Source organism: Hyaena hyaena, unplaced genomic scaffold (genome assembly GCF_003009895.1).
Source record: "Hyaena hyaena isolate Hyena2069 unplaced genomic scaffold, ASM300989v1 scaffold_227, whole genome shotgun sequence".
In the NCBI taxonomy this organism is placed as follows: Eukaryota; Metazoa; Chordata; class Mammalia; order Carnivora; family Hyaenidae; genus Hyaena; species Hyaena hyaena.
In genome coordinates, this window is record NW_024080859.1 from 1,755,471 (window position 1) to 1,770,407 (window position 14,937).

The 14,937-nt window shown below is 45.7% G+C and overlaps 1 protein-coding gene across 1 annotated transcript; it reads right to left on the bottom strand.

The window, feature by feature from the left end:
* Positions 1-720: 720 nt before the first annotated feature.
* Positions 721-1,668, bottom strand: LOC120239226 (olfactory receptor 1361-like). Its single transcript, XM_039243408.1, has one exon. The coding sequence runs from the start codon at positions 1,666-1,668 to the stop codon at positions 721-723; it is 948 nt and encodes a 315-aa protein (XP_039099339.1).
* Between the last annotated feature and the right edge of the window lie 13,269 nt (positions 1,669-14,937).

Consider the following 14,937-nt stretch of genomic DNA (forward strand, 5'->3'; position numbering starts at 1 on the left):
TGAAATTTTTTATTAGAGAGAGAAGAGAGTGAGCAGGGGAGAAAGGCAGAGGGAGAGAGAGGGAGAATCTTTTTTTGTGTGTGAATTTATTTATTTGTTTATTTTGAGAGAGAGAGAGAGAGAGAACCAGCAGGGGAGGGGCAGAGAGTGAGGGAGACAGAGGATCCAAAACAGACTCTGAGCTGTCAGCAGAGAGACCCATGGAGGGCTTGAACTCATGAACTGTGAGATCATGACCAAAGCTGAAGTTAGAGACATAACTCGCTGAGCCACCCAGGCACCGAGAGAGAGAGAGAGAGAAAGAGAGAGAGAGAGAGAGAGAGAGAGAATCTTAAGCAGACTCCATGTTCAGCATGGAGCTGATCGTGAGGCTTGATCCCACAACCCCGAGATCATGACCTGAACCGAAATCAAGAGTCAGACGCTCAATGGACTGAGCCACCCGGGCTCCCCAGAGAGCTTTTTAGCTGCGATGTGTTCTTCAGGCTGCGGTGTGAGCCACCACATGGTCAGGGATTTTGTTTGTTCCCTGCTGGATCCTCAGCCCTTAAAAGAGTGTCTGCCTTGTCGTAGATGCCCAATAAACAGCTGCTGGAAGGATGAAGTAATACACAGAGAACCAAGAGCGATGTGAAGGAAATATCTAAGATTGGAACTGTACAGGGTAATTTTGTACAGATGGGCCCCAGATTTGGACACTCAAACATCCCAATGCTGTGGTCACTGAATAAAAACTGGCTTCCTACTGATGAGGCCCCCCAAGGCGCCCTTCATGTCACTGTTGCGTAGGCTGTAGATGAAGGGGTTCAGCATGGGAGTGACCACCGTGTACATCACTGCAGCGGCCGTGTCCTTCTGGGCGGTGTGGGAGGATGTGGGGCTGAAATAAACCCCAATGAGTGTCCCGTAGAACAGGGACACCACAGAGAGGTGAGAGCCACAGGTGGAGAAAGCCTTCCGCTTGCCCCTCGTGGACGGGATCCTCAGCACGGCGGCAAAGATGCGTGTGTAGGAGACCAAAATACCCACAAAGGGGGTGATGATGGGTAGGGCGCCCACGGTGTACACCATCACGTTATTGAGGAAGGTGTCGGAGCAGGCCAGCTTCAGCAGAGGGCTGAGGTCACAGAAGAAATGGGGAACCCGGTTGTGGGTGCAGAACGAGAGGCGAGTCAGTAACACCGTGTGGGTCAGGGCGTTCCCGAAGGCTCCAGTCCAGGACGCAGCCACCAGGAGTCTACAGAGGCGTGGCGTTACAGACGTGGCATAGTGCAGAGGGTGACAGATGGCCGCGTAGCGGTCATAGGCCATGGCGGTCAGCAGGAAGCTGTCGATGCCAGCAAACCAGATGAAGAAGAACATCTGGGTCAGGCAGCCTGCGTAAGGGATCCCTCTGTGTCCTGACATGTGGTTGGCCAGCATCTTGGGAATGGTGGTGGAGGTGAAGCAAATGTCCACCAAGGCCAGGTTAGCCAGGAAGAAGTACATGGGAGTGTGGAGCTGCGTGTCGGTGGCGATGGCCAGGATGATGAGCAGGTTCCCCAGGCCCGTGACCAGGTACATACTCAGAAAGAGTATGAACAGCACCTGCTGTTGTTTGGGGTTTTCTGAGAGGCCCAGGAGCAAGAACTCAGAGACCCTGGTGAGATTTGCCCCTTCCATGGTCATCCTGGATCAATCAGAAAAGAAACCCAAAAGTTGTCTGGGGTCCTGACATGGCCAGCCCTTGAACCACGCCCTGGATCTCACCCCCTCCTGTCAGTTCCAGACACTCATCAGTTCTTCCCACTCTCTCCGGAAACAGGGCCCCCACCCACCCACCTGCTAGCTGCACCATTTCCGTCCGTGAATACACCATTCACTCCCCACAGCCCATCTACAGGATGGGTGGCCAGCTGCCAAGCACCCAGGCCATTTCTCACCCTCACCCCCTACACCTCTACGCCCCAGGGCATCACCTGGGCACAGTAGAGAGCTCAGCCTGCACGTGTGGGGATGTGGGCATTAACACTCCCTGGAGTGTTAGAGCTGGCAAAGAACAGGGCTTTCTGGGTGACTCCCCTAGCTTCATCACTCCTGAGCGAGGCAGTTCTGACCTGTGTTATCTCCGGGATCCCTAGGAAGATCACCCCTCAGCTGCCTGAAGTGGGAGTCTGCTCAACCATGTCACCCTTTTTGGAACGTTCCCTGGATCTCCTGGGATTACCTCCTAATGAAACTATTTGCACTCAAGTCCTTGACTCAGAACCTGCTGTGGGGAGAATCCAAAGGAAGACTCAAGGATTCCAGAATTTCTTCCATCTTTGAGAGAATCCCTTCTTTGTCCCAAATAGCCCTCCGGTTACTTTCTCCTTTCTCTGCTTCTCTGGACCTCCATACTTTTAAAAAATACTGCCTGCTCTTGCATGTCAAGGGCAACCATGACCTCCCATTGCCACTCCAAGTCAGCCACCATGTGCCAGCACAAGTGGCCATTGATAAAATCCAGAAATGTTTGGCACAGGCTAGAACATACCCTTGCAGTCTTCCCAAAGAATAGTAAAATTAACTAACAATACAAATCATAACGTAAACTCTGTATTTCAAGTTCATTGTTGTTGAAGGTTGCAATGAGCTCTGATATATTGGTAACATCTGAGAAATATTTCCCGGACTCCTTGCCAGTTTGGCTATTGTCACTGTAAGTGACGTGTGCTTATGAAATGCTCTACATTATAGGAGAGGAACCAGGGTGTCAGTATCCTCAAATCTGAGGTGGGCTCCTGTCATAGATAAGATTTACTATGGCGTTTACTGTTTGCGCCTTGCAACTTTTGCGTCAGCGTTAACTGTACAATGCTTGGATAATGATCAAATCAAGTTTATAATAAAACATTAAAAAGAAAGGATCCAGGGGGTGCCTGGGTGGCTCAGTCAGTTGAGCATCCAACTTTGGCTCTGGTCATGATCTCATGGTTCATGAGTTCGAGCCCCGGATCCTGCATCAGATTCTGTGTCTCCTTCTCTCTCTGCCCCTCCCCCTGCTTGTGCTCGGTCTCTCTCTCTCTCAAGAATAAATAGACACTAAATTTTTTTTTTTTTAAAGAAAGAATCCAGAAAGAAAAGGCAATAAGTTTTCATAAGCTTTTTCATGTTCCTAGTAAATCTGGACAGGACTCTGAATTTGTGGGAGAAGAGAGGAGGAATGATATTCACAGTGAATTGTAACCCTATAGCACCTGATATTAGTAGAAGTCAGGGCATCCTAATAGAGTGTTGCTTCCGTGTAAGACTCACTGTAAAATCTGACAACCAATGTATATTTTTGGCAAACAATTATTAGCAATAAAAATATGGGTAGTTTATGGTAACAGGTGAAAGAAATATTAGATCCAAATACTGCTCACAAAATGTTCACTCAGGTCGGAAATGCTGATATCTAATGGTTTCATCTGAATGGCAATCATGGAGTGTTCGTCTAGGGCTCAAGTAAAGAAAATTTGTAATCATCAATGAGGAGAGATTAAAAGAACGTAATTATTCTGTGTCACACTAAAAAAGCATTTGAGTAATAAAAAGTTCCTGGAAAAAACTTTTATGTCAGAGTATGTTGGTAAAGCAGACAGAAAACATTTAGAAAGTAATATGACTTAAAAAATTTTTTTAATGTTTATTATTTTTTTTAATTTTTAAAATGTTTTTTATTTATTTCTGAGAGAGAGAGATAGAGACAGCGTGAGCAGAGGAGGCTCAGAGAGGGAGACACAGAATCCAAAGACAGGCTCCAGGCTCTGAGCTAGCTGTCAGCAGAGCCTGACACGGGGCTTGAACCCACGAACCATGAGATCATGACCTGAGCCGAAGTTGGACACTTAACCAACTGAGCCACCCAGATGCCCAGTGTTTATTCATTTTTGATAATGAGAGACAGAGCACGAGTTTGGGGAAGGGCAGAGAGAGAGAGAGAATGAGACACAGAATCTGAAGCAGGGTCCAGACTCCGAGCTGTCAGCACAGAGCCCGACTCGGGGCTCGAACTCACAAACCGCAAGATCATGACCTGAGCTGAAGTCAGACCCTTAACTGACTGAGCCACCCAGGCGCCCCGAAATATATATTTTTTAAAATACTCTGATGTATGGTTAAAAGTAACTGAGTCAAATTTAAGACTTTGAAAGTAGTTTAAAGTTTGGTTGATGCCACAAGGCTGTGTGATTTATTTCAGAACAACATTTGAAGTAAAATCTGACATAAGTAAAAAATAGAATCATTTATTGGCTCTAGAAATATGGTCACATGATGCTTGTGACGCTTTGGTGGTGTTTTAGAAATGTCATTTCCAGGGGCACCTGGGTGGCTCAGTCGGTTGAGCAACTGACTTCGGCTCAGGTCACGATCTCATGGTTCGTGGGTTCAAGCCCCATGTCGGGCTCTGTGCTGACTGCCAGCTCAGAGCCTGGAGCCTGCTTCAGATTCTGTGTCTCCCTCTCTCTCTGACCCTCCCCTGCTCACAATACCTCTCTCTCAGAAATAAATGAAACATTTTAAAAAAATTTAAAAAGGAAATGTCATCTCCAGGAAAAATATGTATGTGAAGACTTCCTGGGATTTTGTACAGATATAATGTAAGCCCAAGGTTTCGGGCAAAATGTGCAAAACATTCTGGGTGTTTTAAGTTGGTACCATTCAAGTTTCTTTGTTTAGTTGTTGCTGAATGATTCAAAAAAGATATAACTAAAATGGAATACTTTAAATATTTCTCCTAAAATTTTACATATGCCACCACGCATCCAGGAAATACATAGAGAATAAACCAATGTATCTGAAGAGTTGGAGATTGAAATAGTGAAAATTGGAGGAGTGTTTGGATGCAAGAGAAGAACTGGGGGAGCTAAAACTGCAAAGAACAGACTGGAAATCAGGTCAGGTCTTGTAAATCTGTTTCTCAATAACATTGTGGAAAAGGACTCAGCCTTTAGAAAATAAAGGTATGTGTTTTTTGGTTTGTTTTTAATTTTAATTTAAAAAAATTTTTTATTTTTAATTTTTAAAGGAACAAACTTTTTTTTTACATTTTTATTTATTATTGAGAAAGAGAGAGAGAGAGACAGAGCATGAATGGGGGAGGGGCAGAGAGAGAGGGAGATACAGAATCTGAAGCAGGCTCCAGGCTCTGAGCTGTCAGCCCAGAGCCCGATGCGGGGCTCAAACCCACAAACTGTGAGATCATGACCTGACCCGAAGTCGGACGCTCAACCGACTGAGCCACCCAGGAGCCTCAGTTTGTTTTTAATTTTTGAGATTTGGCCTTAATAAATGCCATTCTAAAACGGACATCAATACTCTGGTTTTACAGAAAAGAATGGTTGGGCTCTTTAAAGCTGATGGTAACTTGATGTAAAAAGAATTGAACACACAAAAATAATTGAAAAAAAAAACCCACTGAGATAGAAGTCTAAGATATTATAGGAATGAGATGTGAGATGCTATCTGAAAACCAACAAAATAAACATCAATCCCCGGGTGTGGGGCGTGGAAACTATTAGGAGCTCCCCGAACAGATTTTATGACAATGAACTTGTTGTTTGATGACACGAGTCAATACAAATCCATTTATGGAATCCTAAATGTTGATCAAAGTACCTCTGTGAGGCTCTGTGGACCAAATATTAATGAAATCAAGCTCTTCTTTTTTTAACCTTTTTTTTTTTAACATTTATTTATTTTTGAAGGAGAGAGACAAAGCATGAGTGGGGGAGGGACAGAGAGAGAGGGAAACACAGAATCTGAGGCAGGCTCCAGGCTCCCAGCTGTCAGCACAGAGCCCGACGCAGGGCTCGAACTCATGAACTGTGAGATCATGACCTGAGCCGAAGTTGGACGCTTAACTGACTGAGCCACCCAGGCGCCCCTGAGCTCTTCAAATAAGTAGGACAATTAAACCATTGCTAGAGCTTAATTGTGTGAAGAGGTATTGAGTATACAAATATCTCAGATAGGTTTACGAGAGCTAGGACTTGGCTTTCAATTTTAATTGTTTGTTCAGTAGAAGGTGAGGGAGGACTCAGCACCTTGAACAATAGTATTGGTGTTAAGAGAAAATCTTGACTTTTTGAAGCTACAAGTGACCTAATGATAATCACCTTGAACTGTACCTCCCTCCGTCTTTCCCTCCTTATTTATGATCTCACCTCCTCCTCTATATTGCACTCATTTCTGGTGTCATTGATGTACCTGGATCAAGCCAGCCATGATTCTGCCTCAGGGCCTTTGCACTTTCTGTTCCTTCTGCTTAGAACATTCTTTACCCCCAGATATCCAAATGGCTCTGTTTTCCACTTCTGGCCCCTGAAATAACATCTTCATTAAGCAGCGGGAGGAGCTTTTACAGAAGTAAACTAGATCTTGTCCTTTGCACAGCATCCTCTCTTCCCCCTCTCCTCGCCCCCGTAATATGTAGAGTACAATTCCAAATCCTGGTTCCTCAAAAAATTAAAAAGGAAATGAAAACAGAATGTCTGAGAGCTATCTGCAATCCCAGGTTCTTTACTGTGATGGCCAAGATATGGAAACAACCCAAGTGTCTGTCAGTGGATGAATGGTCAAGAAAATGTGGTATATGAGATGCCTGGGCTGCTCAATAGGTTAAATTTCTGACTCTTGATCTGGGCTCAGGTCATTATCTCTCAGTTCATGGGATTGATCCCCAAGCCCTGCACTGATACCCCGGAGCCTGCTGGGGATTCTCTCTCTCCCTCTCTCTCTGCCCCTTCCTGACTCGTGCTCTCATTCTCTCTTTCAAAATAATTAGACATTTAAAAAAAGAAGAAGAATGTTGTATAATTTCACTTATATGTGGAAGTTAAGAAACAAAACAGATGAATATAGGGGAAGTGAAGGAAAAATAAGATGAAAACAGAGAGGGAAGCAAACCATAAGAGATTCTTAAATACAGAGAACAAACTGAGGGTTGCTGGAGGGGAGGTGGGTGGGGGAATGGGCTAAATGGGTGGTGGGCATAAAGAGGGCACTTGTTGGAATGAGCACTGGGGTTGTATGTAAGTGATGGATCACAAAATTCTTCTCCTAAAACCAATACTACACTATATGTTAACTCGCTTGCATTTAAATAAAATTTAAAATAAGAAAGAAAGAAAAGGGGTGCCTAGGTGTCTCAGTCAGTTGAGTATCGGACTCTTGGTTTTAGCTCAGGTCATGATGTCACGGTTTGTGGGTTCAACCCTGCGTTGGGCTCTACGCTGACAGCTCAGAGCCTGCTTGGGATTCTCTCTCGTGCACTCTCTCTGCCCTTCCCCTACTTGGACTGTCTCCGCCTCTTGCAAAGTAAATAAATAAACTTAAATTAAAAAATAGGGGCACCTCAGTGGCTTAGTCGGTTAAGCGTCCGACTTTCGCTTAGGTCATGATTTCGCAGTTCGTGGGTTCGAGCCCCGCGTTGGGCTCTGTGCTGACTGCCAGCTCAGAGCCTGGAGCCTATTTCAGACTCTGTATCTCCCTCTCTCTGCCCCTCCCGTACTCGCACTCTGTCTCTCTGTCTCTCTGTCTCTCTGTCTCTCTCTCTCTCTCTCTCTCAAAAATAAACAGTAAAATAAAATAAAATAAAATAAAATAAAATAAAATAAGGGTGCCTGGGTGACTCAGTCGGTTAGGCATCCGACTTTGGCTCAGGTCATGATCTCGTGGTTTGTGAGTTCGAGCCCCACGTCAGACTCTGTGCTGACAGCTCAAAGCCTGGAGCCTGCTTCAGATTCTGTCTCCGTCTCTCTCTGCCCCTCCCGTACTCGCACTCTGTCTCTCTGTCTCTCTGTCTCTCTGTCTCTCTCTCTCTCTCTCTCTCAAAAATAAACAGTAAAATAAAATAAAATAAAATAAAATAAAGTAAAATAAAAAGAATGTTGCTTAGGTAAAATTTAAAAACGCGCAAAATGATTCTATGGAAGGTGCATGGATCTGTCCCTTGTAGTAAAGATGCAAAATGTGTATGAGAGTGATCAGCTATAGGATGTTGGATGTTTCAGAGAAAGGGTAGGGAGTGGACCGACATAGGCAGTATGGGAATATGGGAATGAGGCGCAGATGTACATGGATGTTTTGCTTCTTAATTTGAAGGATGAATACAAACTATGTTTCAGCCTTAAGTATGATCTATGCTTTTTTCAATGCCTGTAATCTCTCTCTCTCTCTCTCACACACACACACACGCACGCACGCACACACGCACAAGCACGCAAGGAACTCACGAGGAGAGATGGGTGGGTAAGTAAATGATGGATTCCACGTCACTCTCCGGTCAAGGTCACTGTGTCCCTCAAGCCCCCATCCCACAGCTCCAGATGCATCTCTTGGTACCGCACCTTTGCTGAACTTGCCCTGGACCCCACAGACCGGGTGTCTTCCTCTTCTGGTTGAGCCTCCATAATGGCCACCACCACAGTGAAATGACCTGCCTCTCCCGTGCTTAGAACCCTGCACTGGCTCCCCAGTGCCCTGTTCCTACCAGCTAGCATTGCTTACACGCCTCCGGTGCACCTGAACACCACGGCAAGGAGTTTGGCATGCTTTGTCTTACTTACCCCTCTAAGATATATACTCTTACCTCTGTTTCTAGGACCAGGAAGCTTGGAAAGGACAACCAACTACCCACCTCGCAGTCTCTCTTGCTCCAAAGCTCATCAGACTCTGCAGTGAGGACCTCTTAGCAGGGCTTACGTTTGCGGGACACTTCCTGTTTTCATTATACAGACAAATGAACTGAAGCCCAGAGAGGCAAAGTCACTTCCCCGAGGTCACCCAGCACGCCCTGGCTGGAGACTCCGCAGTCCCCTGCTTGCCGTTTGCTTACCCTGTCCGTTTCTCCCCACTCACCTATGGGAGATGTCACCTCTGGCTACAGAGCTGTGTGGCCAAAGGTGAGCCAGCTTTTGCTGGGAGAGCCTTGGGGGCCACATGTGCTGCAGAGGCAAGTCTTTGGCCTCACAAGAAGGAGCTCGAGGACCTGACGGAGGCAAATGTATCCGTCCATCCCGCTCCTCGGGCCCAGTCCCCCGTGTCTTGTTAGGGCACGTGCTAATTGTCCCCTCCACGCTCTGTCCCTGCTGGGGGACCGCAGCTTGCTCTGGGCTTTTCCCTCTGCTCCTGAGCTGGAGGTGGGGCTCTGGGCCTCTCCGGGGGGGACCTTCCCTGGGGGGCCTGAGCCCAGCAGCCTCTCCCGCCCCTCGCCCCCACCCTGATGGAGCTGCCTCACCACCGGCTACGTCGGTGACTCCCCTTTGCCGGGAGCAATAGCCTACGGACATTTATGCCTTCATTCAGGTGAAATTCACATGACAAAGAATTAACCAGTCAGAAGTGACCAGTTCAAGGGCATCGAGCACCTTCACAATGTTGTGCAACCACCACCTCTATCTGGTTCCAGAACATTTTCATCTCCCCAGAAGGAAACGCTGTCCCCATCAGGCCTCACTGACCATCCCGCTCCCCCAGGCCCTGGCAAGCACCAATCTGCTTTCCGTCTCAATGGATCTGCTCAGTTTATATAAATGGAATGATAATGTGGCCTTTTGTGTCTGGTTTCTTTCATTCAGCAGGATACTTTCAAGTTTCATCCACACTGTAGCGCGTGAGTGCCTCATTCCTTTTTATGGCTGAATAATATTCCATCTTAAGAATGAACCACAATTTTTAAATCCATTTGGCATGGACACTTGGGTTATTTCAACCTGCTGGCTGTTGTGAAGAGTGCCGCTGTGAACATCTGTGTACTGGTATCTCTTTGGGTCTCTGCATTTAGTTCTTTTGGGTATCGCTACATTTGAGTCATGTAGCAATTCTAGTTTGACTTTTTAAAAAATATATAATTTATTGGGGCGCCTGGGTGGCTTAGTCGGTTAAGCGTCCGACTTTCACTTAGGTCATGATCTCGCGGTTTGTGGGTTCGGGCCCCGCATCGGGCTCTGTGCTGACTGCCAGCTCAGAGCCTGGAGCCTGTTTCATTCAGTCTGTGACTCGCTCTCTCTCTGACCCTCCCCTGCTCACGCTGTCTCTCTCTCTCTCTCCTAGAAATAAATAAAACATTAATATATATATATATATAATTTATTATCAAACTGGTTTCCATATAACACCCAGTGCTCATCCCAACAAGTGCCCTCCTCCATGCCCATCACCCCCTCCCCTCTCCCCAGCCCCCTATTAACCCTTAGTTTGTTCTCAGTATTTAAGAGTCTCTTATGGTTTGCCTCCCTCCCTCTCTGTAATGTTTTTCCTCCTTCACCTCCGCCATGGTCTTCTGCTAAGTTTCTCAAGATCCACATATGAGTGAAATATGTTTGACTTTTTGAGGAACTGCCAAACTTTTCCACAGTGACTCCATCACTTTATATTCCCACCAGTAATCTATGAGAGTTCCATTTTCTCCACATCTTCACCAACACTTGTTATTGTCTGTCTTTTTTATTATAGCCGCTAAGGGGTGTGAAGTGTTATCTTGTTGTGGTTTTGACTTGCATTTCCTTTCATGAATAATCCAGTTGAGCATCTTTTCATGTTCCAAATACTTTGGAGCTTGCATATCTACTGGTAAAATATATTTGGGGACAAAGCCCTGCTACATGTATATTTTACTACATGAATACTTACTTAGTTTTAAAAACTAAGTACTGCACCACTGTAGTTATTATGAGCATTATAAAACCCTCCTCCCAAATTGAAGTTAAAAAGAGGGGGCACCTGGGTGGCTCAGTCGGTTGAGCGTCCAACTTTGGCTCAGGTCATGATCTCATGGCTCATGAATTTTGAGCCTTGCGTAGGGCTCTGAGCTGTCAGCACATTTCGACATAGCTGTCAGCATATTTGAAAGAGCTGGAGCCTATTTCGGATTCTGTCTCTCTCTCTCTCTGTCCCTCCCCCACTCACGCTCTGTCTCTCTCTCTCTCAAAAATAAATGAGCATTAAAAATCTTAGGAAAAAAGAGAGAGAGAGAGAGAGAGAAGCTCTTAGGATGAAATAAACTCTTGGTCACTTCCTATCATCCTGATAGTAACCCCGATGATGGTTAATGCTTGAAGGTACCCTGGGGCCACTTTCATGGCTGAGGTTGTGGGTAGAAATCCTTATTGCAAGGGCTTTTTGACAACTGAAAAATATTAGACTCTTTCCAATCACAACTAATTTCTTTGTCACTGCCTTCCCTTGTCACAATGGGGCAGACACAGAGTTCATTTTAGGGGTAGAAATGATTCCCCCAGCACTTTCTAGTTGACATTGTCCCAATGTGCCGTCTTTCACATCAGGGGTTCATTTTTGACGACTGGTTGATATAAAAATGGTTACTACAACCCGTCAACCAATTCATCCTGGTGCACAGAAATTACATTAATGCCCATCAACATAGGCTGGGAGCTAGAGTCAATCTAGTGAAATAGAAAATGTTAGCAAAGTACACTTCCCTTTTACTTTTTAAACCCGTTTTATTTAGAAACAATTTTAGACTCACATGAAAGTTGCAAACATAGATGAAGTGTTCCCCCAACAAAAACATTTTTATAATTATATAATTATACAGAAAGCATATTAAAATATAATTATATATTATATAAAATATATGTATATAATTATAGATTTATACTCTATATATTTAATAGTATATAATTATGGTACAATTATAAAAACCAGGACTTTGACAGTGACACAATACCATGAACTAATAAATACCCTTTTTCGGAACGCATCACTTTTTATATGCACTCAAGTGCTTTGAAACACTTTATGGAATTTGTCACTTGAGTGGAGTCATGCCGCCACTACCACAGTCAGGACACAGAACCGTTTCTTCACCCCAAAGAAACACCCCCATGCTTCCTCTTTACAGTCAATATACCCCCCTCCTGCCCTAACCCTTAGCCACCATAATCTGGTCAGGATAACCCCCATAATTCTGACATCTCAAGAAAGTCATGTACATAATTTCATACAACATGTGGCCTACTCAGCATGCAGGTGGAGAGCCATCCAGGTTGTCACTTGTATCAATAGTCTGTCCCCTTTCACTGCTGAGCAGTGTCCCATTGCGTGGACGGACCACTGGACAGTTAGGCTGCTCCCAGCTTTTGGCTTTTGCAGAGAAAACTGCTATGAGTATTCGTGTACATACATCTTCATTTCTCCAGGGTTTTTACCCAAAGGTAAAAGGTAAAGGTAGCTTTATAAGAAAACAGTCATATCCTTTTCCAGCATGGCCATTCCATTTTGCATTCCCACCAGTAATGGAGGAGAGCCGTGTTGTCAGCACTTGGTGCTGTCAGGGCTTTTATTTTAGCCATTCTGATAGGTGTGTTGTGGTATGTCATTCTCGTCTCTAATCTGCACTTCCCTGATGGCTAACGCTGCCGAACATCTTTTCATGTCTTTGTCATCTGTATATCCTCTTTGGTGACGTATTCACGTGTGCAAGTCTTCTGTCCATTCTGTAATTACTGTGTTATTTTACATTTTTAAGTGTTTATTTATTTTTGAAGGAGACAGAGAGAGAAACAGACAGACAGAGCATGAGTGGGGGAGGGGCAGAAAGAGAGGGAGACACAGAATCTGAAACAGGCTCCAGGCTCTGAGCTGTCAGCACAGAGCCTGACGCAGGCTTCGAATTCATGAATGGTGAGATCATGACCTGAGCTGAAGTCAGACGCCCAACTGACTGAGCCACCCAGGCGTCTCTCTACTGTTATTTGAAAAGTTTTTGGGAGATGACAATGAATATACTTGAAAGTTCTTCTGTTTTCTCCTTACATGCAGGGTCACTATACAGTATAACTACCCAGTGTGGAGGTGTGTGTGTGTGTGTGTGTGTGTGTGTGTGTGTGTGAGAGAGAGAGAGAGAGAGAGAGAGAACGGTTTTCATTGCTGTCTATGTGAATGGTGCCCCCCTGAGGTTACTGCAGTGCACACAACCTGCTCCACCGTCCTCTGCTTTTCCCTGGGGCATCCTGCCTGCCCCATGTTGACGACAGCTGATGCAGATCTATTCTCTTGTGGTGGGATGTTGTCCCTCACTTACCAGGTAACAGGACTCCTCACAACCTAGCTCCAGTGGACCTTGCCAGTCTCCTTTATATCCGGTTCCTATCCCCACTCTATTGTAAAACCATGCTTTCTCAAGCCCCCAGGGCCTTTGCATATGCGGGAAAGCCACCATCTCTACAGACTAATGATTCTTTATATTCTGATCTCCGTGCCAAGTTCAAGTCTCATTTCTAGGACATTTTTCCTTCACTGCTGATCAACCCCCAGAGCCCCCAATCTGACCCATCCCTAAACTTTTGCACTGGAGAGGGGGTGGTCTGTGTCCAGCTCTGTGCTGGACAGCTCAGGGCAAAGTCTGGGCTGGAACTTCTCAAGGGTAAAGTCTGGGACTGAGCTTTCTCTGCTACACCAACACTATTCAGCACAAAACTGGGCAAAGAGAGCCAGCAGAAGAGCAGTCTGTTGTTGAAATAATAAGCATGAGTTTATTTTTTAGGTATATTTATTTATTTTGAGAGGGGGAGAGAGAGAGAGAGAGAGAGAGAGAGAGAGAGAGAGAGAGAGAATTCCAAGCAGGCTCCATGCTGTCAGCGCAGAGCCCAATGCAGGGTTTGATTCCAGAACCATGAGATCAAGACCTGAGCTGAAATCAAGAGTCACACGCTTCACCGACTGAGCCCCCGAGGTGTCCCTAAGTATGAGTTTAAAGAGGATTTTGACAGCTAATATTCAGAGTTTGGCAATGAAATCATACAGATTTTGAGTTCGGTGGGAAGAGCCGACAAGAACAGCTTTATCATTCTGGTGCACCTGTTTGGTCCTTCCTTCTTGCCTTCCTTCACTCACTCACTCATTCACTCGATTGTTATGTAGCACCTACTATGTGCCGAGCCCTGGGCCAGGGGAGGAAAGACAGCGTCTTCACCCCTTATCCGGTTCACACTTGAATGGAGAAGGCAGGCAGAAAGCCAATAATTGCACAAATAATAAATTTATGGTTACAATATAACAGGGGCTATAAAGCATGTGATGCTAAGAGCAAAGGTCATGCGGGGCCAGAGTTGAGGCCAGAGAAGGCTTCCCTGAGGAGGTGGCCTTGAGCTGAGATAGGAGGGAGGAAAGGGAGTGGACTTGGCCAAAGCAGAGAAGGAAGAGTGATTCCGGCCAAAGAGACAGCAGGTGTGAAGGCGGGGGGGNGGGGGGGGGGGGGGGGGGGGGGGGGGCACTCAGAGTAAATGTATTTCTTCCTCTGTTAAAAAAGATAGTAGGGGCACCTGGGCGGCTCAGTCAGTTAAGCAACCGAGTCTTGATTTGGGCTCAGGTCATGATCTCACGGTTTGTGGGTTCAAGCTTCACATCTGGCTCTATGCTGGCAGCCCAGAGCCTGGTTGGGATTCTCCCCCACCCCCCCCCACCTCTCCCCTACTTGTGCTTGCTCTCTCTCAAAATAAATAAATGAACTTAAATAAAAGTAGAAAACATTGTTATACGCTTGCTTTTGAAATTATTTAGGGGCCGTGCAAAGTATCGCACCATTTGCTTGTTGTGTTTCTACAGGGATTCTCGCAAGGAGAACATCTAACCCACAGGTAACTAACTTCCCAAATGTAATGACATTTTGGGGGGAATGCTAAAGTTAACAAGCAAGGATGTTGACATCATGCTAGGGTAAGAAGACATTTCCTCCAAGCATTTATTGATTTTGATTGTGCAGCCTTGCTTTTATGTTTTCAAAAATCAGAGTGTATGGGGTTTTAGTTTTTTCTTCCAGGTCTTGAACGTTTTCAGACTCCCAGGAAACCTCCTGGCGCGGCGTTGTACTGACGCCCCCCAGCGCCCATACTGGGAAACGCACCCTACAAGGATCCAGGGTGTTGCCTGGCCTGGGACTGTGAAGTCAGCCTTCAGCCATGGATAGCC